The sequence below is a fragment of the Camelus dromedarius genome, chromosome 18, assembly GCF_036321535.1.
Source record: "Camelus dromedarius isolate mCamDro1 chromosome 18, mCamDro1.pat, whole genome shotgun sequence".
NCBI lineage: Eukaryota > Metazoa > Chordata > Mammalia > Artiodactyla > Camelidae > Camelus > Camelus dromedarius.
Window position 1 is genome coordinate 29,579,247 of NC_087453.1, and position 24,389 is coordinate 29,603,635.

The 24,389-nt window shown below is 52.8% G+C and overlaps 1 protein-coding gene across 1 annotated transcript in view; it reads right to left on the bottom strand.

Moving 5' to 3' along the window:
- JAG1 (jagged canonical Notch ligand 1) overlaps positions 1 to 22,974 on the bottom strand; it is a 35,150-nt gene extending 12,176 nt beyond the window's left edge. Inside the window, exons 1-8 of the mRNA XM_010994296.3 lie at positions 22,401 to 22,974; positions 21,657 to 21,962; positions 13,163 to 13,214; positions 7,804 to 8,058; positions 5,953 to 6,013; positions 2,067 to 2,197; positions 1,656 to 1,775; positions 1,103 to 1,216 (exon numbers count right to left, since the gene is read on the bottom strand). Coding sequence (XP_010992598.3) covers positions 1,103 to 1,216; positions 1,656 to 1,775; positions 2,067 to 2,197; positions 5,953 to 6,013; positions 7,804 to 8,058; positions 13,163 to 13,214; positions 21,657 to 21,962; positions 22,401 to 22,481 — 1,120 coding nt within the window. The 5' untranslated portion in view covers positions 22,482 to 22,974. The remainder of the gene's footprint in view (positions 1 to 1,102; positions 1,217 to 1,655; positions 1,776 to 2,066; positions 2,198 to 5,952; positions 6,014 to 7,803; positions 8,059 to 13,162; positions 13,215 to 21,656; positions 21,963 to 22,400) is intronic.
- Positions 22,975 to 24,389: the final 1,415 nt, after the last annotated feature.

Genomic DNA, 24,389 nt, shown 5'->3' on the forward strand with positions numbered 1-24,389 from the left:
GGCCTGATTTTAGCTCTAAATCCCCCACTGGCCCAGTTCATTTAATCCCTGACCTCGCGGGCAGAAGAGCCAGCTTGAATCCTCACAGCATCAGCCCTGGGGAACTGGGGACCTCTTTCTGCCTACCCTTTACTTTTTGAAAACAGTTTCATCATAGCTCAGAGTTAACTAAGGAGAGGTAAAGAAAAATAACTTCTTCCCTGGTGAAAAATCGTATTCGTATTTAACTTGCAGAATTTCCCCAAGACAACATGCCTGGGGGACACTACCGCCCACCTCCGCACTGGGCTCGAGGCCCCTTAATTCATCTCCTGCTCACAGAGGAGGTGCTGGGTCTCCTCTGAACATGCTCACTGAGTCTTCACAACCCCAGGAGATGTGAATCGCTACTCTCCCCTTGAAACGGCACAGTTGGCAGAGACCAGAGTCCCACAAGTGGTGGGTGGGGCCACGGAGCCAGCCCAGGCGATCCGACCCCAGAACCCACATCCTTAACTATGTCACATGCTGCTCTCGGGGTGCTGATGACAGCGGTTCTCAGGCCCGGCTGCACCTCAGACATCCAGGAGCTTGTTAAAGAACAGGGACTCCCCAATTCCTAAGAGGGACTGCAGGACCCAGAGATCTGTACTGTGAAGCCCCAGGGTGGTCCTGGTGTGCAGCCCAGTCGTGCAACCATGGCAACTCTGGCCCTGGTCCCTCTTTCAAAATTGTGTCCCCATGATAAAATTCAGTAGTGACAACCCCCCCTGCAGGCAGCCTCTCCACAGCTTTGAGGAGGAGAGCCAGGATTCAATTTGGAGGAGGCAGAGTTCCAGAGAGCATGTGCAAAGGAAGGAGGTAGCCCAGAAGGAAGTGTCTTCCAGGCACTGATGGAGGTGCTAACTTAGCAGAGTAGATGGGGGTTCCGAAGACAGAAGCTGAAAGCTCAGGCCAAACTCTCCACCACACCGCTCGACCACATCCACCCACTCCCACTGAGACAGATTCATCACTGAGACCGACGTGGGACCACGAGCCCAGGGACCTGCCCCCAACTCTGTATCTGAACACAGTGTTCCCCTCCCCCCCGGAAAGGGCACAGGCCAAAACCCAAACTTACTTGTGGAGCACGTGGGGCCGGTCCAGCCCGGAGAACACTCACACTCAAACCCCAGGGACGTCTCCTTGCAGCTGCCCCTGTTGTGGCAGGGATCAGAGAGGCAGGCGTGCTCCGCTGCAGAGACCAGCACAGCAGTCAGAAAGGGACGCCCGCCAAAAGGCTACCTAACCCTCGCCGCCGCCACCACTCCCGCCAAACAAATCCCACTCCTGGGCCACTGGCTTGAGCTTGTTTCAAGAAATAAACCCTGTGTGGGAGAGAACCCTGCTGTGTCTGGGGGGGAAAGTAAGTCATCAGTCTCTGGAAGCTCTCCGGACACATTCCAAGACACCTGTGAGCTGGGTCACTGCCCTGCACATGCCGCCCCCCACGCTAGTCGGCATCCCCAAAACCCTTGAGCAACTTGGAGTCTTCAAAGAGCCACGGAGCTGCTGGAATAACAGGTCTTAATGTTGGAGGATATTTTCATCCTTTTACAGAGTCCACAAGTGTATTTAAGCCGAGTGTACAGAAAAATTAGACGAAAGGAGCTCACTGCCACTGGCCCACTTACCGATTTCACAGTTGGGTCCTGAATACCCCTCAGGGCAGGAACACTGGTACTTGTCAGGCCCTGTGTTGCTACAGGTTCCTCCATTGAGACACGGCTGGTGGGTCCCGCAGTAATTGAGGTCTGCCAAAAAGACCCCAAAGAAGTCACTCAGAGACCAGACAGACAGTCAGTCGCTGAGTTTCTAGACCCAGTTCCCTTCTAAAAATAAAACCAAGAGGAAAGAGACCCAGATTTACAGCATTAAAGGCAAATTCAAATGGATTCAGAATAAAAAGCCCCTGCAAATAAAAAATGAAAGGGAAAAAACAAATCACCATAAAAAGCAAACGCCCCCCTCCCCCCAAAACCCCCAAATCTACCGCCGCCCCACCCCGAGGCTCTGGCTGCCCGGGGACCCTCCGTGGGACGTACCTTTGTCACAGAGCTGGCCTCCCCAGTTGGTCTCACAGAGGCACTGCCAGGGCTCGTTGCAGGTGCCGCGGACGCACCCAGGGTGCGGGATGCACTTGTCACAGTACAGGCCCTGCCAGCCGTACTGGCACCTGGGGACACACAGCAACCCTCCTTACCCTTCAGGACTTGCAGAGAGGTCTGCGCCATCAAGACAAGCCAGGATGCGAAGCCCAGGCTCTCTGGCTTTCGTGGCAGGATGGGAGACTTTCAAGGTCTGCCCAAGGCTTCCCTCTGAACAAACATTTGGGCCTTGGTCCCCTCCCAGGGGGCTCCCGACAAAAGAAGGGCTATCTGGGGAGAGGCCAGTGTGGGGCTGCCCTTCAGAAAGCCCCTCTCTTCTCAGGCTCCCGAGACGATCCCAGGGTGGGGGGCATGGAATAAATCGACCTCTGGGGGAAAGGAAAGGGTGCTCACTCTGGGGACAACAGGCACGTGAAGGTCTCCACAAAACGCGGCACTTGGGGTGCGTTTTACACAGCAGCTCAGCTGGGCTCTGTCTCAACAGCAAGTCACGACTCCAGGCGCACAAAAAATGCAACGGGACACCCAGTGCAGCAGGAAACTGCCTCCCCAAAAGGCTTCGGGAACTCAGACAAGGAGGGAGGGGCACCCTTCTTCAGAGAGACGGGGTAGCAAACCTGAACCCACTTCCGCAGGGACGGCGAGGAAGCAACAGCACTTGGAGCCAATTCCACAGATGACTTATGACCCACTCCCCTGACTACTTATGCAAATTTATTGTATAGTTATTTCTCACTTTGCCAAAAAAAAAAAAAAAGGGTCAACTCGGTTTATCTAGTATTGGGGAAGGGAGTCAAGTTTCCTTTTTAAGCGCCTCATTAATCGGACTTCTTTGGAGGCCAAATGGTGCTTCTGATCCCCAAAGAAAAACACAAACATAAACTTTCACCTGGGGCAGGGTCTCAGCCGCTCTTCCCTCAAGTTTCAAGCCTTCTGAAACTGACTGCCTCCTCAGAAATCAGGCTTTAGCAAACAGGAGGGGGCTGGGACGGGGAGGGGGGGCGCCCGATGATGGAGTGAAGGTGGGACAGAGGAACAGCGACCAGCAGGTGCTACCCTGATGGGACCCAGGGAGGCCAGGGCAGAATCAATGCCCACCCCCAGGCACTCAGCTGTAACTCAGGAAATCAAGCACCCCAAGAAGGAAAGGCTTTCAGTTTCCAGAGAGCTGGGGGCAGGCTGAAAACCCTCGTCCTGGGAAGAATTATAGGGATTCATCACCCACGGCCGAGTTAACTGCACTCCCGAGAATTCTGACTAACCACTTCCTAACTTCTAAAAACAAGCCATCCACACCCCGATACAAAAACGCACCAGGATGTGTGGTTTACAAGTCAGAATGATCTTATCTAGGACGAAACATCAGTCGGTGTGACAAGTGACTGTTTAAAGGAGTAAAATAAGAACAAGGTAAATCATCTGGTAGAAATTTTTTTGAAAAGAAATGGACATCCAAGTTAGTGGGAGGTCGGTGGGGGGGGGATGCCTTTTGGTAAAAAGACTGATATTCTTAGCTTGAAAGACTGATATTGAAAGGAAACTGATTTGCAAACAGCAAATATTCTGTCTTTCCCTCATTCCCTTCCAAAGTTAGGATCGAGACACCTCTTCAATTTACTTAATAAAAGCAAGAGGAGGCAGCTGAGGGCCTACCCTCACCTCTTAATTAATGAGAGCTGAGCCCCCAAGCGTAAAAAAGGAACCACAAGCCACGAATGACTTCAAAAGGAAACAAATAAAAATACTGACCCTAAAGGAGGCATCCACAAAGTTCTCCCAGTTTAATAATATATGATTAAGGTTCTCATGAGAAACAGACGTGACTTTCCTCATATGATGATTCATAATTAAGTTTGATATTATTGGCAGGCTTGCAATAAAGCCAGCCTGTGCGCCCAGGAAAAGGGGAATCTGTCGACTGGGGAACGACAGAAGCAGTAAAGTTTTCTCATGGTGGGGTGGGGAACAAAACAAAACAAAACAAAACGAGGCACACGCCTCTGTAAGACATAATCCAAAGGCCAACTTACAAGTAACTTGCCATCCAGCTATTTCTGGAGCAGGACACAAACTGAACTCCTCAGCTGGAAGGTTCTGTTTTGATTTTTCTTTCAAGGTAAGGAGGAGAGGATGGGCTGGGAGGCTATGCAAATGACACGTGGGAAAGTCACACCTTAAGTAAATAAGGCCCAGCGTGTCCAGGCAGGGAGTGGGAGGGAGACTTCGAAAGAGAAAGGGCTCAATTCTGGAAACAAAGCCTGTTGTTCTGGCTGGGAGGGCCCTCCCAGTGCAGCAGTGTGTTTATTCTGATGACAGTAGCAGAAATCGCAGTTGGCCTCCTCTGATACCCATTTGAGCCGAGCCTGGAGCAGGCCAGGGTCCCTCACAGCCCCGCGATACACCTCACTCCAGAACACCCTCACTTAGGGAGAGCCCAGGCTCCACGTCTGACACCCATGCTGTGAAATACTCCAGTCAGTGGCCACCGATGGGGATTGAAAGGCGAACCCCCTCAGACTTCCAGAAAACACACTTCTCTCTCTGAAGTGGAGGAAGAGGCCATTTGAGACCAGTCTGTTTTTTGTTTACTTCCAGCTGCCTTGATTCCCACTTCAGTCTCAGAGCTCAGAGCTCCCAGCTGCCCGAGGTCGGGGGCTAGGGGACCGATGTAGCAGGGAGGCTGCAAAGGTCAAGACCACCACAGCAGTCCTCAGAATTCTGAGCAGCAAAATCCTGGGGCCACAGTGGGATGGTCAAAATGTAGACTTCTGGGCCAAACTGAGGGACAAGGATTCCATGGGTGTGGGTTGGCAGCCAGGAATCTGCACTTCCCCACTTCCCTGGTTAATTCAGGGAATTATATTTGGAGTACTGAGGTTCAGGGCAGAGATGTGGGCCCACCCCCACCTATGGAATCAGGACCTGCGTCCTCACAAGATCCCAGGTAACATTAGTTCGAGATGCACTGGTTTAGACTAAGGATCTGTAAGCTTCCCTTGGCACAAACTGGGGTAGCTCTGGGGGACAAAAGTGACAGGCCCGACAGACCCCACGGAGTGTCACATTCAATCTGCTAATCCTTCAGATTTGGGAGGAGAGCAGAGTGTGCTGTGCGACTGTGGCCAAATGCCACTGACACCAACAATATTTCCTGAACCAGGCCTTTCCCAGATGGGCATGATGTAAATTTCAAGAAGTTCCAAAAACTGTAATCGGGACGCCAGGGGCAGGGGGGAGGTCTCCCTTTGGCTTCTGCATTGTCCGCGACCATAAAAGAACAGACTTCAAAGGCCAGCAGCAAGTCTACATTCATCAGGCTCAACTGACAAGATTCCAGGGCAGCCATTAACCTCTCAGCACCGCCGGCTCCCGCCTGCAAAGGGGCCAGGAGATTGTCCTAATCCCATTCTAAAGAATGCTCCACTTTCCCCTATTGATGGGAAAAGTGGGGGAGGGCTGGGAGACAGAAAACCTGCCCGGGTGGAGGGACAGAGACCCGAAGAAACCAGCCCATGTCCCTCCACCTAGTCCATTAGCACTTGAAGTGAAAGATTATAAAAACGTGTCATAATTTACAGAACAGTTAATACATGAAGTCACTGACTATGCCCGTAAGACTTTTTTTTTTTCCAAGAGAGGAGTGTGTTCATTCCACCGGACAGCTGGTATAATTTAATAAGCTTCGGATGTGCCTATTTGAATTTTTTTTTTCAGTAAAGCTTTCTCATCTTCCAAAGGAAAAGAGGCATATTTACAATCAAATTGGTCCTCCTCTTGCATTAAAGGGATAGTTATGACTAACAAAAAAACTTTAGTTGTTTACCTGCAGTCACCAGGGAGTTTGCAAGACCCGTGCTTGGGGCTACAACCCTGTCGGCAAATAGCTGTAAAAAGAAAGAAAGAAAGAAAAAAAGAAACACAGAAGGATGCGTCAGCACAATGGCAGTTTCTTACACCACCACCATCATGAGAACGGTCTCGACCACTAAGCCGACAAAATCCATTATTTTAAGAGATCTCATATCAAGTCCACTGTAAGCAGAGGGAAAGAAAGGAGGTGCCCAAATACAAACCCAGCTTTCAACTTCAAGGCCATGCAAGCGGATCCTCAAAACCTGATACTGTATGGGGACAAAATACAGGCAAGTTGGTGGGGGAAGGGGACCTTCCTGGAGTCTCTCTGAACAATAGCTACTCTGCTCTGGGTCAGTTCCCACCCTCGCCAAAAGCAAAAAGGAGGTCTAATCCTTCCTCGTCACACCCACTGTCCCATCAGGCATATTCGGACAAACTCCAGCTTCCTTAAAACCCTCCAACCAAATGCCTGGTGTCTCACAAGTCCCCTGGGACTCACAAAGCCAACCAGGCCGGCTTCATTTGGCAGCCCAAGCCATGAGCCAGGTCTGGTGGTACTTTTGCAAAGTATCCGCAAAAAAGCAATTCTGCTTCCTTTATTTTAAAAAGATTTTTGAACAGACATTAAAAAAACACTAGGCAGATAGTTTTTAAGTAATTGCTGCTGATGTTCAGAACACTGACTATTTAAAATATGTTCATCAGTTCTTTCATTTGGATCCCAGACAGGCCAGCCTTATAAACTCTTGTCTCTCACTATTTAAGAAAGCAGTATTGTGCAGGAGACATGCAAATTCCCCTCTCTGCCCTGCCCTTCAGTCACAGTTCAAAAATTCGCTTTTTTGTTGTTGTTTGTTTGTTTGTTTTAATGAAGGTACTGGAGATTGAACCCAGGACCTCGTGCATGCTAAGCACACACTCTACCCCTGAGCTATACCTCCTTAAAAATTCATTTTTTAACGTGAGTTTATCTTAAAGGAATTTACCAAACTACGTGAAATAAGCAGAGTGCATTCATGTTCATGAGGGCCTATTAGATGTTTAACTGGCATTACCCACCAATTTGCTATGAATTAGAAGCTGTGCAGAGGTAAAGAACACAGATAATTCTGTTCCATCTGTGAATATGTGGTAACTCACTGAATTCTATTGGATGGGACTCAGACTGTAGACAGGACACCTGAAGGTGATCCGACCATGGACGTGTTCAGCTGCACACAAGTGTGAAAGCTCAGGCTTACCACTCGGCCTCCCTCACCGCCACAGCCCTCACAGATGCCCGGTGAAAACTGCCACAAGACCACCCTGAGCTCAGGGGCTGTCATTTCTTGCAGGATCATCTGTTCAGACATCGGCTGGGCCACCCTGGTCCCATTTGGCATCTGTTTTAGGTCAGGCTCCTTAAAAGCAGAGCCTGAGAAGGGGCCTCGGGGACAGAGAAAGGGGCTGAGGGCAGCAATTGGGGCCAGGAAAGAAGCTGACCAAGAATGTGGTCTCAGCTGGAGCCTGGCCTCAGCCTCATCCCTGGTGAGGCTCTGGTGTGAATTGTAGCACAGAGTGAAGGCAAAGGGGGCTGCCTTCGTATCCCACATTGGCCACTCAGACTGTGAGTGGAGGGACAGGGCATGGAGTGGCTCCTGACAAGGATAACACTCCAGAGAGGATGTAGCTGTGAGATGCTAGTAGCCAACACTCAGAGTATCGGTGGAACAGGGTACCAACAACATCTTTGTGCTTCAGGCCTAGTCAACAGCCTGTCTCACCCTCTCTGAGACAGCCACCAGGAGCTAGGTACCCCACCGGGCACACGCCCACACACCTTTGTTACATTCGGGGCCCATCCAGCCTTCCATGCACGTTTTGTTGCCATTCTGGTCACAGGCGTAGTGTCCGAAGAAATCATCTCTGGGTCGGCAGAACTTATTGCAGCCAAAGCCATAGTAATAGTCGTCGCAGGTCACGCGGATCTGGTACTCAAAGTGGGCGACCCCCGTGTTCTGTTTCAGTGTCTGCCACTGCCGGCTGGGGTTGATCATGCCCGAGTAAGATGCCTTTTCAATAATGCTGTCAGGTTCTAGGGGCAAAAAGGAAAAAAAGGATTAATCACACTAACATTCACATCAGAGCCTTCTCCCCTGACCATTTTGATGATTATTAATGACAACAAAGGCACACGATACAAAATTCCAACAGAACAAAAGGGCAGAGAATAAGATATTTATCTCCCTCCCCAGAGGCAACCATCATATGTTTACCCTTTTTACTGGGTGTGTAGAATTTCACTTTCTGGAAATAACAATGAAATAATTTACCTAGTTCCCAAAATGTGCATTTAGGTTGTTTTGGCCTTTTGCTATTAAGCAAAGCCACAACGAACATTCTTAAACTTACTTGCCCATGTGTGGTTCAAGAAGAAAGAAATATTCCAGAAATGGATGAGCTGGATCAGAGATGACATGCAAAATCAACCTGCTTCTGCCCAGACAACCCCAACTCCCAGGAACAAAGCCCTGTCCATCCGTCCTCCCACCAGCACAGGAAACTTTCCCAACACCAGCACCAACGCTGTGTGTCATCAGACCTTCTGCTGATGCCCAATAGGTAAAGAAGCATCTCTTGTTTTAATGAGTACTTGATTAAATGATGGTGAGCACCCTTTTGACAAAATCATGTGTATCTGTTCCTCTGAACTGCAGCCTTTTCCTCTCCTTTGCCAAGTCTTCTATGGCACTGCTGGATTTGCAAAAGCTCTTGACATATTCTAGAAAGCGGCCCCTTCATGGAAGAAATTTCCTTACTCTTGAAAAGAGATTTCATTATTCCAGGTAAGGGTTAGCAATCTTTCTCTTCTGGTTTTAGAGGTTTGTGTCTTGCTTTAGAAAGGCTTTGTCTACCTCCAAACTCCTCACTGGAAGCCAAAGAGTACAGTTCCTTTTTTTTTTTTATTGTGAACTTTGCCATTTCGTAAGCTGGCATCTAAATAGCATACCGCAAACTCGATGCCTTTAACGTTTCACCTTCGGCCAGGAAGCAGATGGGAAATCACTCACTCCAGTTTACAGACAGGTAGACTGAGGGTTTCCTGGAGCCAAGTCATGCTCCTTCAAGAGCACCAACTAAGGAAAATAAACACGCCCGGGGCCCAAGCAGCTCTAGGAGAAAGAAGTGGTCCCTGCCCTGGGGTCAGTCTGAGAAGAGACAGGTCCAAAAATAGCTCCAAACACTAGGTGCCAGAAGTTCAGGGGAGGGATTTGAAAAGGAAACCAGGCCTCAGTCAGCACCCAGCCCAGTCTTGTGTTTGTTTCCTTACACCTGCCAGCACCAACCCTTGACGCCTTGTCAAATTCAAGGCCACCTGGGAGAGACCCTTAGGACCTCCTTGCAGTGTGTCTGTGAGTCTTAGCCACCCACATCCCTGTTTTTCTAGGCCCAGGGCCTGTGCTCATTTGCAAGGCTGCGCAAAGCCCACAAATGACCAGGAGAGGAGGCCCACACGCCACTTCCAACAGCGTCCGGCCCTCGCCCTCTGGGCTCTGTACCTGTGGGCAAGACAAGCCATGAACAAGCCCGCATACCTGCAGACCTACACCCTAGCACGCTCCAACCACTTCCAGAGAACACTTACTCACTTGGGTTTTGCAAATAAACACAGGCCAAAGAATGACAAAAATGTCCCTCCATTAACTGTGTGTTTGCTCTGCTGGTTCAATCAAAAAGTGTAGTGAGCTATTACCATGGGATGATGCGATCTTAATAAAGGAATTGTTTCAACACACTAGCCATGGCTCCAAGGCTCCTGGCTCCTCAGACTGGTAGCAACAACAAACAATCCAGACAAGAGTCTGGGGCGAGCCTAAAGGCACAGGCCAACATGTTATTTCCAGTTGTTTAGTTTCCTACTTATTTCCAGGAAATGCTGGGAAGACATCATTTCAGAATCCTCTACACATGGGATGGGACTAACTGGTCTGTATAAGTAACTTCACACCTGCATGACAGATTTTTCCTAAGGGCTGAGGAGGAGTCATGCTTTCTGGCATCTGGGTTAGAGAGCAACTTCTTTGCCTGCTTCCTCCTGAGTCACACTTCCCATCAGCTTGGGGCATTATCCATATTTCTGGGGTAGTTCAGTTGACAGTCCAGCTCTAAGATTGGAAGAGGATGTTACCAGGCCTTCCTGCAATCTTCAACTACATGAAGATGAAGCACGAAGCACTCACAACAGCCCTGAAGGCCAAGGAGGAGGAGGTATTGAGAGGCAAGTCTGAGCAGAACCCCGGAACCACACCAACCACAAACCTAGATGGGGGGCGGAGGGGACACTTAGCCAAGAAGGCTAAGGTAGAAGGAGAACCTGACCTTAAGTGTGCCAATGTGTGTTCGCCTATCTACTGATCAGAATGATAAGCTGAAATCATTTGTTCTGGGGAAGAAAGTAAAATCTGCACCCTTATATACTACAGTCCTGAGATGTAACAGCAATGACCCTCAGGCTGATAAGGAAGGCCGGCCTTAGACACTTTATAACACACGAACAGCACCTGGGCTTTGCCAGGACCAGGCTGTGCTCATGAGGGTTCACTGCAGAGCTGATGTGAGAAGGAATTCTCTTTTCCAAACCTCAGGGCTCTTCCTCTAATCTGAAGCCTGGATGTCTGCAACTTGTCTGGTCCCCAAAGAGCAGCCAACTCTATTTGGGCTGCTACACACCCTCAGCTTCTGCCCCTATGGACTACAGTCCCTTGGGAGGGACAAAGAGTGAAAGGAGTAGAAAGCAAAACATTCCAGGTGGCACGAACAACATGTGCAAAGGCCCTGAGGCAGGAGAGAATGCAATGCTTTTGAGGGCAGAAAGGTGATTGGTGGGATAGGATGGGTGACAATGTGGTGTGTAAGATGGAGCTGGCAGGGAGACAAGGCTGGCTGTGCAAGGAGATTTAGGGCCACAAAGATCTGTACCAAGACCAACAGGTAGCTACTGATAGCTCTTGGTAAAGGTGACCATCAAACATTATGCTCTGAAAAGACTAGGATGGCAGGAGAATGGAGAAAGCACTAGAGGAAGACCAGACTAGATGTGGGTGCATGAGCAAGCGGTGAATTGGACCCGGGCGGCAGCAGGGGAGATGGAGGGAGGCAAGAGGATTCTAATGAAGCGCTGGGCGGAAGACTTTCAGAACTCGGAGCTGGATTAGATAGCTGATGATAAGAGAGAAGGAGGTTCACATTGGGTATCTTCCACATTTCTGGCTCACGGTACCGGGCATTCAAATGCTGGTGCCAGTCATCCCTAAAGGGCCCTTGGCAGGATCTGCTTTTGGGGAGGGAAGATGCCAAATTTGGTTGTGAACATGCAGAATCCAAGATACCTTGGCAGCATCGCAAAAGGGAGGCTGGACGAGCAAGTGGGTAAACCACTCCCTGCAAACCCCCATCCCTCCTCACCGGTTTCACAAGGACGCTCAGCGCCCTGCGATGGGCTTCCGTGACTTTGTGGCAATCCCTCTCCTCAAAAGTAGAGGTCGGGAAGCCCTTTATCCCCTAGTTTTCCCTGTGCCTTTCCAGTGATTTTTACTTCCCAGCAAGAGATGAGGCCCCAGAACCCCAAAATGGGGCTACCCCGAAATGCAGACAACTGTGGGCAGCTCTGAATGGGCACTGGCTCCCTGAGGGAACAGCTACCTGACCTGTGAGCCTACAAAAGACCCAGGAAAGACCCTGCAGATGCGAGGGGTCCCTTGCACGCCCTAGAAGGTGTTTCTTACCAGGAGTCAGGATCAAGGATGCTCATCCAACCAGCCAGATGTGTTAACATCTGCACCAGAGTATCTGAGGAGCCCAGTTCACCCTCCCCCATTTCCCAATGCTTAGTTACTGTGGTAAGCAGGTCACAGTGAAATAATGCTCCCACAACCCCCAATGTTTGGGGCAGGGGAGGGAACAGAGAACAGGTGCCTATAACCCTGACTGGCATCAGCCACAATGCAGGCTGGTCACCAACCCACCTCCCACCCCACAGCAGGACAGGTCTGTTACTCGGGGAGGAAGTCCATAAATCTGGACATCAGAAGCCAAGGCAAAAGAAGTGACCCAAACAGCCTGGAGCCTCAGGCAACCAGGGCTCAGCAGTGACCTTGTGGCCCCAGGGGCCCAGCGAGCCAGACGCAGCCCGGCAACAGCCGCCTGGAGGATTCCAGGTCCTCACCGAGCCCACTCTGGGTGGTGGTCATTCTCAGAGTCGGTAAGGAAAAACCAAGGTAAGAAGAGGGGAGATGTAATTAGCAGCAAGAACATCAAGGGACAGTAAGGAAGAGACACTGGCAGGATGGGAACAGAGACACCAGGCTGGGCGAGCCTTCCTCCTGTGCAGACCAAGATCTCAGCGAGAATCAGGTTTTCCCAGGATGGCCACCCAGACCCCACTGGCAAAAAAGGGAACTGGCAGTCTCACTGGGTGTGGGAAAACATTTTAAAATTACAATTAAAGAGCAAAGAGGACATTCTCAGCGAGACTGTTGCCACTTCCACACACATCCCCCAGAGACGCCCGTCCCTGAGAAGCCCTGAAGAGCAGACAGCGCTGAGAACAAGGTCACCTTTCCGAAGGGGACAGGGCCAATGTGGTGGCTGCGGAGGCATGGGGACGCGGCTTCAATGAAAGGCCTGTCGTGCACGGTGTGGGAAACTCTGACCGGCTGGAGGCCCACCTGCCCACCCAGTGAAGTTCCAGGTGGGTCTTTAGAGCCCAGGGCCACCTTTGTGGGCTTTATCTTTCTGATGACGGATTAAACGCTCACTTCAAGTTTAAGTGGGCCTTTAAAAAGTCACTTCTTTGATCCTTTAGCAGTCTACAAGGCTTTGGGGTTGTCAAACCATTAAGTTTCTATCCCAGTGATCATCTAGGACCTATATTCAGGGACTGAGTTAGCTGGCAATCCGTCCTGGCCACTTAATATTCCAAGCGAACATTCTAGGGGAAGTGACAGAAAAAGACTCCACAGAGAGGTTCGCCCTGGTTGGGGGCGGGGGGTGGCTGGGGGTGAGCGTGTAGGGCAGAGGAGCTCTGAAGCAGCCAGGGGACAGCTCTGTCCAGCTCTGACAGGCCCAGGGTGTCAAGCTCTGTGCTTCCAGACTCACGCTCAGAGGCCAGCCCGTGGCCAGGCTCCTTCGATACTTACGGACAGTGTCATTGCTGGAATCCCACGCCTCCACGAGCAAAGTGTAGGACCTCTGCAACACAGATAAACAGCAGCTCAGTACTCAGAAACAGGGGTCGGCTCTCAAAGGTCATGCTTTCTTGGCCTCCCTGCATACCCTGCCCAACAAAACTATGCAGCCAAAATGAACACTATTTGCAGCTGGACTGAGGTCTTGTGTGTTTAAATCCAGACCGACTCCCCACCCCCTTCCCCCATCAGCACCCACCCCAGGTTGGCAGGAGATGCGGGGCCCACTGTGGTCCTTGTGCAGAAAGACCCCAAAATCCCGATGGGGAAATGCCACATCCCTTCCTGTGTACACTTCCCACACGGGTTTCCCCAACTTCCCAGACTCCAACTCCACTGCATCAGAAAAATACACAAAGAACTGATTCTGTGCTAAACTAACCAGGTACTTGTACCGGGGAGTAGGGGCTGCTCTTCCAGTGAGGAGGGCTGGGTATTGCTAAGGTTACACCTCAGGCCCTGGTGGGGAGGTCCCCGGGGAGGCCCCCTTTCCTTTTCAGAACCCCTTTGAAAGCCCTGTCTGTGTGAGACCATCTCGGCTCCCACAGGTATCAGGTGACCCTAGGAAGCAGGAGAGGGGGTAGGTGCAAAGAGACACCAAAGACAAAGGCAGTAACCTAACTTGGAGGGTCACAGGGGAGCTGACTCTAGGGACGAAAGTACAAAAGGCAGAGAAAGCTGCACCCGGTGGGTTCTATTTATTGATAAACTTATCTGTCAATAAGATCTAACATTCCAGGAATAATCAGAGTCCACTAACTAAACAAATTCCCTGGACACTGGCGGGATGCCAGCCGGTCTACAGAAGTCACCTTTTATCTTCCGGGCTTATCTCAGAATTCCACCTCCCCCCCAAAATCCAAGCCATTAGCAAATTCCCGTTTTTACTCAAATCTTCATTTGTAATTTAGAATGAGGTCAGTCTTACAAAGCACCGGGGTCTCAAGAAAACTTCTGCTATCTTGGTGCTGGGGAAATATATCCCAGGGGCTGGGGAAATATATCCCAGGGGCTGGGGACTGCCTCATCATTGTCAGGGACCCGTAGGTGGGAACCAGGAGCAAGTCTGGATCAAATAATACCATGCTACCCAAAACACAGGGTCACCAAGAGAAGGCACCTACAAAGTGAAGGCAAAAAAGAGGGGAGGGAAAAGAAAAAGGGGGGAGCTTCATTCATAACTCAAGGCAAGCTTACTGCTTACACAGCGACCCAGCAGGTCTTGGAATATAAAAATATCCTGTCATAGACCCTGCCTTGGAATTCTGCCGAAATATGTTTAGTACTCAAAGCAGAGTAGCATTCCATTTCGTTCACTGATAACTGTGGGAAAAAGCTCAGAAAAACAAGCAAAACCGGGCAAGCCGGGGCACATACCCAGCCCTCTCCTGCGAGTGGCCACGGGTCCAAATTCACGGCTGCTGGCTTTGATATTTTATTAGTGAAAGTTACACCTTATTGTCTGCCTCTGAATTTCCTCGGACTTCCTACCAATTACAGGACTCTTCCCTGAGAGCAGAGAGAAATTCGGTTTCTCTCTTGAGCTGAGATGAGAGCCAAGTCCAAATGAGGCCAGATGTGGGGCTGATTCTGGATAACGAAACCCTCCGTTTGCTGGGCACATCGAGACCCATGTTCACTTCCACATATTGTTGTAATTAATTCTCTAATTAAAGGCACTGATACCTGGAGTTTTGACAGACTTGCACAAGCACTAGATACATAATACCCACAAACCCCATGGAAGGGCATCCTGGGATAGGCATGGCCTGCCAGCAGTAACTCTGCTTAATGCTCAAGGGACAGGACACCCTAAGTCCTTGCACAAGAACCTGAAAGACTAAGCTGTCTACCACACTCATCCTCGCCAGAACCGAAGACCTCAGAAACTGCTGACCACCATGCATGCCCCACCTGCAGGGGGAAGAGGGCACAGAGCTCCTGACACCAGCTGGCATCCTGATTTTCCCATGAGCTGCCTTCTGGGAGGTGGAGGTGGGGGTGCGGTGAGGGCTGGGGGCTGCAGCATTAGCAATGAGGCCTTGGCAGAAAAATAAAGCTGCAGCCCTGGAGTGTCCCTCTCCGTTGGTTCAGAGACGGGACTATGGTTCTAGGACTCACCTCCCAGGACAGGAGGATTCCTACCACCCAGCCTTCAGAGAAAAGGACTCTCTCTAAGGCTCCTATTAGGAGGCACTGTTACCTCCCACTCCGTCCCCACGCTACAGATCAACAATCAAGATAACCTGGCAATGATTATTAGTTGCTGGGGAACTTTAATTTTTCCCAGGCCCACGCGTGACCTCTGTACATCCCAGAATGCACATCCAGACTCCGAGATGCAGACCACGCACACCTCACGCCACCAAGGCCGAGCACCAGGTCCCAAATCTGCATTCTGCTACGATCACATCACACCCAAGTGGCCACCGCAAACCTGACCCCCAGCACAGGCCTAGTCCCTTCTAACAGCTTGGAAAGGGGTGCCAGGTAAGACAACGAGCGGGTGTTTCAACTTGTTAACGAGTTCATACAAAAAAAGAAAATGACTTCAAACTATGAGAAGAGAATTCTTTCAAAAAGTTACCTGGCTTTCATCTTTTTTTGCCCTGAAATTTTTCCAGAAAAAAGGCCTGAGGGCAGAGCAGGAAGGATGGGCAGCTAACAGATCTTCAGGCCTGGGTTTGCAGAGTGAATCATTTCTGTCCCCTCCCAGCTCCAGGCCCTGGGGAAACCTGACCACACAGTGGCTGGTTCTCATCCTCGTGCAACAGGAGAGAGCAATGGTCAGCTTCCAGAAGGACCTCTGGGGAGGACGCCTGTGGAGTTCTACCTAGAGGAGGATGCTGGCATCAAAGCGCCAAGGCCTCCTGGGGCCGCCAGCCCCTCCTTCCACCCAAGGCCCTTTGGCTGCGGGAGGCCTGTGTTCTGCGCCCATCCCGCCCCACGGTGGTTACCTTGGCACCGGGCGGAGTGGTAAGCACTTAATTGCCACATTAAGAAGGGGGGATGTAAGAAACAAAGGTAATTGTGTTGGCAGCTGGGAGCTTCCTTTTCCTGGCAACAGTGGCAGCCAAACCAAGCCCTGAGAAGCGGCTGCTTCCACTCCTGCCAAGCTGATGGACACAAACAGACCGCCATGCAAACGGCACGCGTGCGGCGGCCAAAAGCCCGGGCCACGCGGCAGGCGGCGGGGAGCAAGCCCTGAGAGCGCCGGGTGCGCCCCTGGGGCCATTGTACCGAGTCATCGGCCCCGGGTCTGTCTGGGGCCCTGCGCTCTGCTGACTCAACTGTCGCTTCCTGTGGCTGGCCCTGATCTGCATTATTTGGGGAGCGGCTGCATTATTCCCTGTAATCCTCATTTCAGTCAATTCGGCCACACTATTGTCCTGCCTGCGTCTGGGTGGCCAGAGCATTCACGATTCCAGGCACAGACCTAGTGAATAAAGGCTCCAGAGATTTCACGTGTGGGCACACGCACGCTCGCCCTGACAACTCACGTGTGGCAGAGCTTGGGCACTGTGGAGGCACAGAGCAAGGACACCGCCCCACGGCATCCCTGCCGAGGCCGCAGCCACAGAAGGCAATTTGGTCTGCAGGGCTTGACATTTCAATAGAGCCTGATCTGGTTACAAAGGGTGATTTTCTCATAAAGCCCACCTCCAGGTCTCACCAAGAAGGCCCCAGAGCTCACATCCAGATTCGAGACTCTCAATGAGATGCCCCCACCCCCTTTCCCATCATTACCCCTACCTGTTTGAAAAGCATCCCACTGATAATTAAATGCACCAGTTACAAAAGGGTGGCGAGGTTAATAGATAGAATACCGAGAAGCCAGCCAAGCACAACCGTCCGGTTCACACAGAGCAAGCCTGAACAAGATGCCTTTCTACTCGTTAACCAAAAGTGCATAAAAACTAGGCTGAGCTGGTAGAGGGCCCTGAATGACTATTTATGTACCGCTCTTAACCACTGGGAGCCACGCTGTGGAATTTCTTTCCTGCACATACTCAGGACCAGTGACGAATGTCACGGGCACCAAAAAAACAAGGGCCGCAGGGCAGCCCACACGGTGATCAGAAACCAGCAAGGAAGCCACAACCCCCATGAGCCAAGACAGAGGTGGGACATTCTGGACCCAGAACCCTACCCACCTCCTCCACCATTCTAGAAAATACAAGAATCATCACTCCCCATGCATCCTCACACACACACATCTTCCTAAATAAAACTAGGTTACATTTATTTGTTTGTTTGTTTTTAATGTATTTAAATGCTGGAACAGCTTGGAGCCTCACCCTGGGGACTGATGGGATGGAGAGGGTAGAAACATGCCTCTCGAAGTTTTCCCGGGGCGAATTCTCAGGAGTATTTGCCTTTATGGATAACCATGCTAATTGTATGCACATCCAGAGATTATGCATTCTTACATTGGAACTAATCTTGAAAGCCTGACACTGAAACCAAGCTCTGGCCCTTCTACAATGGGCCAGTGGCTGCTGTCAATCCAGCCAAGGCCTCTGTTTGCATTCCTGTTTTCAGACCAGAACATGAAGACTCCTTGTTGCCTTGGCTTCATTATTTCATGAGTAACAGTTATCCTCCAGGCTAAACTTTCCACCTGCCTTCCATCCGGAAGGTCCCTTACCACTATTTGCTGTAAATATTGTAGGCCGTATTCAGACTGCTGGTTTTCTGGAAGGCTACAACGCTTTGGCAGTGGCCTCTCCTCTTTACCCATCCAACTCCCCCAATAGCCTCGATGCCAAAAGCTTCACCACCCTCTAAAAATGTTTGAAGTCCCTGTAGAATTATGGGTGTGGAGTTGGTGGGTTGCAAACTCATGTAAGTACTGGAGGTTTGAATAAGTTGCTAAGAAACAAGACAACAAGGAGAAGGAACACACAGAGGTTACACCTGGAAGAGGGAAAAAAACTTAGAAACCAAGTACCTTGAATAGGGATTCGAGGTGGGGCGCAGCCATTCTGCAGACACACTCAGTAGAACATAGAACGTGAGCACAGCTCTCCCCCAAGCCTGGTTTTGCAATGCAGACATATTTCATCACTGTAGTTTGAGTTAGGCGTCTTAGGGCAAAGGGTGTTTTCCCCACACAAAGTCCGGGGCTCTGAGCACATATACACATGTGTCATTTGTCTGCATGCATGCTGATCAAGTGGGTGGCAAACTGGCTGCAGAAAGGAGCCAGTTTAAATGAGAACCCTGTCCCTCCACACTCCACACATCTGTGGAGGCCCAGGGGCCAGGAAGTACAGCAGAAGGCAAGGACATGTCAATTACAATCTGCAACTAACCTTGTGGCATCTGATTTACCCAAACCCCTGGCAGTTGGTCATTCAGGCCTCAAGTGTGAAGGAGGCCAAAGCTGGCATCCCTCTGGTATGCAAGAATCACACTTTTCATTGGATTTTCCTAAAAAAATGGAAGTTGATCTCAGCAAGCCTTTTACCATTGTCAATGGCATTTAACTATGAGGCCAAGAGACCAGGTACCTCAATTGCTTCCCCCAGAGTTTCTCCAGATTCACTTCACTCCAGGGCCAGCAATGCATCCATACAGCTAACTGGGGATCTGGAGTTCCTAAAAAGCTTTGAGGACTGGGTAGTGGTAATTACACTAATGCATTTTTAATAAGGAGGCACTCCTGGGATTTAGTGCTAATTTTGGGAAGTGCAACTTAACCATTTCAGTGATTTCTAAATGGTTATTCCCCAATCGTTTCCTGTTGAGCCCAATTACTTCTCATAATGTATGTTCTTATCACTGGGTCTCCTGATTGGAGGATTTATAAATCAGGCTAGTTGCTTCAAAGTCACCCCCTCCAAGCAGCACTGCCATGGTGTCTAGAAGCCATGGAAGAAAACCACCACCAGGCTGGGGAGGGGGCAGCGGACCCCATGAGGTACATAATCAGATACTGTCCCTTGGGAAGGCCCCCCTCCAGAGTTTCGTGTGGACACAGGACTGTGGATTACACTTCACATCTAACCGAGTCATTTCTACCTCTTCCACTCCAGAACCTGGGCAGTTACACGGCTGGGGTCATAATTCCAAACAAAAGACATGAATTACACCAGCTTCTAAAACAGACCTTCTTCTGCACACCCTGAACAGCTCTGTCACTGTCAGCAAACTTGGGAGGACCCACGCGGATGGTAATTGTGGCTGCCTAAGGGTAGTCCAAGGTGGTTTGATTTTTTTTTAAACCCTATATTTCTCCTTGTTACCCCTTGAATTCTGTACCAAGCTCAGCTATTATCTATTCAAGAAATCAGCTTTAAATAGACACGCTTATTAATTGTTAATGAATGAAGCTGTGCTATCTACTTCAGTACTTATCTCTGCTTTCACTTCAGTTAACACTCACCCTGGAATCATCCTTGAAAGTTCTGGACTGCGGTGTTTCTCCACCCCCAGTGGGGAGAAAACACAGTACACCTCACCTCTGCGCTCTCTTGGGAAGCCAAGCACAGCGGGCCTTTTGGGGCAGGGTGGGGGTTGTTTATGAGGGACACATGCATTTGGCCTGGCTTATAAAGAACCACACTCTCTGCGCAGCCCTAGCCGGCTCCCCTATTCTAGAAAAGCCGAGTCTACTTTATGGTTGGTGACCCGTGGGGCCTGAAACCACAGAGGAGCACCAGCAAATCAATCGTCTCCCTGCCCTCACACGCTGCTTCCGCTCTTCCCATCAAGGGCTCGCTGCCAAGTGTCAAAAGGGGACAGACACACCTTCTGGGTCACTTTCCGCAGCCAGCCTGGGGAGCAAGGCTCCCTGTGTTCATCCCAGCTGTTTCTCTGACCCTATTCTCCAAAATGAACCTCCGCCAGCCCTGCAGCTTTTCCACATCACTAATAAGATTCCTTTTATGGTCTTGTGAAAAGCGAGGGGCTCGGAACTGATCCTCCGGAGGGTGGAACCACCTGCAGGCCCCTTCCCCCTAAACTCCAAACATACGATCAAGGGCAAGGGCAGTCAGTCGTCAGAGTCAACGTGGGCCCAGCCAGATTACAAAGTGGCCAACCTCTTTAGCTTAAAGTTCTCCTTAATAGGGGATTAACAAACAAAGATAAATACCCTTTGTAAAAATGAAATCCCGCAGCAGACAGCCAACTCAGGCCTCCATTCTCAGAGAATTCCACAAACCACAGGTTTTTATAAGCCCCCTTTAATGGCATGTTTCTGATAATTGTCTCATCTCACCCAAGCAGAGGGCACTTTATAACGCCAGTTCCAGTAAACGCAGGCCTTAAGAGCCACCCCAATCTTCTCACACACATTAAGGCCGACAACTCTCCTCCCCTCATGGAGCTGCGATCCCAGCCCCAGCCCGCGGATAGGAGGCAGCAGAGCGCGCCCCATCAGAGCACGTGGCGGAGAGCAGTCCCCTGGGCACCCAGCTCCCCCTCCCACCCGCCCGGCACAGGCTGGGCCGAGCCCCAGTCCTGGCATTGAGTCACGCCTCCCGGACAGCGGGAGCGGGGCAGAGGGCACCCACATTTTTCCCCTTTCCTCCCCTTCTGCAATCGCGCGCGTCTTCTTTCCACCCATTTCTGGATGTTGCCAGGGCCCCACGCGGCTCCAGGGGGCTGGGGTCCATGCACTTGCACGCGCAGGGGCTGCCTCTCGCGGGCCGCCCCTTCCAGGCCTCGGCACGCCCCCCGATTGCCCGAGGGGGCCGCGCGCCCGCCGGACGAGGGCGCACCCCCGCCCTTCCCGGGGAAGTTTGCAAACACAGCTGTTCCAGAGCCCGGGAACCGCTGGAGTTGAGGCCACAAGGGCTACACCGCGCGGGGGCGAGGGCGGGCAGGAAGGAGCCGGCAGGGGGCGGAGGCTCCCAGGCCCACAACTCGGGCGAAATCCCGGACAACCCCGGGAGCGGCCGCCCCCGGGCCTTACACCCAGCCCCGAGCGCGCCCCCGCACGCACCGAAATCTCCCGGGGAGCAGCGGGAAGCGGGCTCCCCACACCCTCCAGGAAGGACACACCCGCCCTCCCGGCAGCTCACGGGAAACGGGAGGGTGCCAATTTGGACGGCGTTCGGAGGCCAGAACTGTACTGAGCCGCCTTCCCCGGCGCATCAGGTTTAATTGGTTGAGCAAAGATCATCTGTAATGACCTCCTGGCTGGGGCGGTTACTCTGGGGCCTCTAAGTTGCAAGTTTCAACCGCCCTTCCTGGGAGCTTTGCCCCACAATCCCCTCTGGGGTCCCACTTTCGTGCGCTTAGCCAAAAACATTGGGGCTGGGGCTTGCCAAGATCTAGCTACAAGCCTCGGCTCCCTAACCCCCCACCCCAAAGATGTCTCTGGTTAGCGCCAAGTTTCCTGCCAAGCCCCTTTAAATCCCTCTCGTCTCGCCAGAGAAAGAAGGGCTCGGTCCGGGGACGCGAACCCCGGCCGGGGCTCCCGGCGGCCGCCACTCACCGGCCAGGCGAAACTGAAAGGCAGCACGATGCGGTTGCGTTCGTTGCCGCGACTGCCCTTGAGGTTGAAGGTGTTGCCCCCGATGACAGGAGTAGACCCCGAGCCGAAGCTGCAGGGCCCCCCGGCCGTGACGCGCGACTGGTACTCCTTGAGGCACACTTTGAAGTACGTGTCACACTCGTCGCGGGAGCACTTGCGGTCCCCCGGGTTCCGGGCGCCGCCACAGCAGTTCCCGTTCTGCAGCTCCCCGTTCACGTTCTGCATGGACAGAATCTCCAACTCGAATTGACCAGAAGCCCAGCACACCTGCCGGCGAGGGAGGGCGGGAGGGAGGTCAGCGCAGGGGAAAGTTGTTTTCTTCGAGGGTGTAAGTGGCGACTCCCTCCCCGCCCGCCTGCCCCACCGAGCCCTTGGCGCCAAGTGAAAATAATTTTGCAAGGCTCGGTTCAAGGACTCAACGTGATTCCCGGGCTTAAGAGGCTCGGGTGTGGGAGCAATCCGACACGACTGCCTCCCCCCAACCCGGGGAGCAAGAGCGGAGCGAACGTGTCCCCAGCCGGGAGGATACATTTAGGGGCCTGGGGGATCCCCCAACCCAGGTGCAGCCTCTCGGGCGCAGGGACCCGAGCGGGAGCCAGCGCCTCAGGGCTCCTGAGCCCGCTCCAGGCGCTCAACCGCAGGCGTCCAGGGCGCCGCGAGGGAAAGGAGAGGGCGGGCAGGGAGGGAGGCCCGGCGGGCTCCTACCTTGGCTCTCAGGGCGCAAAGCAGGGCGAGCAGGAGGCTCAGGGGGCGCCCGGGCCGGCCGCGCGTCCGTGGGGACCGCATCGCTGCACCGCGCGCCGCGGGCACTCGGGACTCCGCCGCCGCCGCCGCCGCTGCTGCTCGCGCTGGTGCTGCCGCCGGTGCTGCCGTCGCCGCTGCCCCTGCGGCCGCCGCGTCCCGGCTCTAATATACTCCGCCGATTGGAGCATGCACGACTGGAAAACAACACCACTTTTCAAAAGCCCTTTCAAGAGCGGCCCGTTCCAGAAGGCAAAGAGCCCGGCCTCCTTTTATTATTCTGATCGCTTCTTTGAGGCGCTCCCCCTCCTCTTCCACTCCCGGCTTTCTTTCCTTCTCTCGCGCTCCCCTTCTTTTATTATTATGATTATGCGCAGCCTTTTATTCCCTTTCAGATCAGCTGCTTAAAGAGGAGGGAGGGAGGGGAGGGAAAAAAAAAATACCCGAGCCCAGCTCGCGGGCTGGTCGCAGGTAACACAATGACGCGTGCCCGCCCGGCTCTCGGAGAGGGACTCAGAGAGCCCGTCTGGGAGCCGCGGCCCGGGCTGGCCACCTCTACCCAGCACGCTGGGCAGGCGCATGCGCACTTATTAATATTCATGAGGGGGCGTACCCAGTCCTGACACGCCCCTTCCCTCCGGGTGGATGGGGAGGAGGACTACTGGGAGGAACTTGGAAGGGGTCCGGGGCTCCGGGATGCGCGGGACCGCGTAGACGTCTGGGGCCCCGCGCAGACCCCCACCTTCGGGTGCTTTGGGCCAGGCGGGAACAGGGGCAGGGCGCGGGAAGGAACGTGAAGGCGCCGTTGCTCCGCGACGCCCGAGGAGCCCCGCGCGGACCGCCCCCTCGGGCGCCTCAGACCAGGCGCCTCTGGCTGTCCGTCGGGGCCCCAGGTGTAGGCGCCGCGGCGCTGCTCGAGCGGTCGGAGCGAGGCAGCTTCCGCCTTCCGAGCCGCCTGCGTCAGCTGCGGCTTTCACCCCAGGAGGAGGGCCTGCCCGCCGGGAGCCCGGCCCGCTTCCCGCGAGCGAGCGAGCGAGGCGCCCAGAACGCGCGGCTGGCGGCGGGAGCGGCGGAGGCGGCCGCGGCGGCGGCGAGGCTGGCGCGCTGGCCGCCGTCTGCTCGCCCGGCGGAGGCGACCTGGGCAGGCGCTGCTGGGAACTTTGAAAAACTTTCCCGGAGCCAGGCTGGCCGCAGATTCGAGGGGACGCCTCGGCCGCTCCCCACCCCCTCTCAAATCCGAATCTGCGGAGCCTCGGAGGGCTCCCAGCTTCCTTTCCAAACCGCGCCGGGACAGAGCAGGGGAAACAGCGGGCAGAAGGCGGCGGGCACGCGGGGGTCCTGCCCAGGCTTTGGGATGGGCAGTCAGAGATGCGGACGGGTTCGGGCTCACTCCCCGTTCCGCCGCCCGGGACGCAGTGCCGGGACTGCACCTGTAGGCGGCCTCCGAGCAGCTCTGGGTGGCCAGAGAGGAGCCTGGAAGGGACTGTCTTACCGTCGTCGCCCGGCAGCAGAACTTGGCTTCTCTGGGGTGGCGGTGGAAACCAAAGCTATTTTCTACCTTGAACCGAGCCTCGCAATTAACAGCGACACTCTCGGTCATAACCAAGGTCAAAGGAAACCTTCGGGCTGGCGACGCCTGTGCCAACCCTTCTCTAGATGGACCTATTGCTGTGTTTGAGAGGATCTCTTTAGGGAAAAGATTGATTTCCACTGAAAGGTGGACAAAGTTTTGCCCCCTGTATTGGATATGTCCTGCGGAAAAGCATGGTTCTTCAGGGGCCGGATTGTGGCTCGAGTCCTCCAAATCTGTGGGGCATGATGAACTGCAAGAGACAAGAGAAACTATTTTCCAACATGCTGAGTTACGAGAGCAGAAAAGGGTGGCTAATCTGTGGTTATTTACTTACTGCATTTAAGGGGTGGGTCAGTTTGGACAGTATTTTCAGTGCTAGA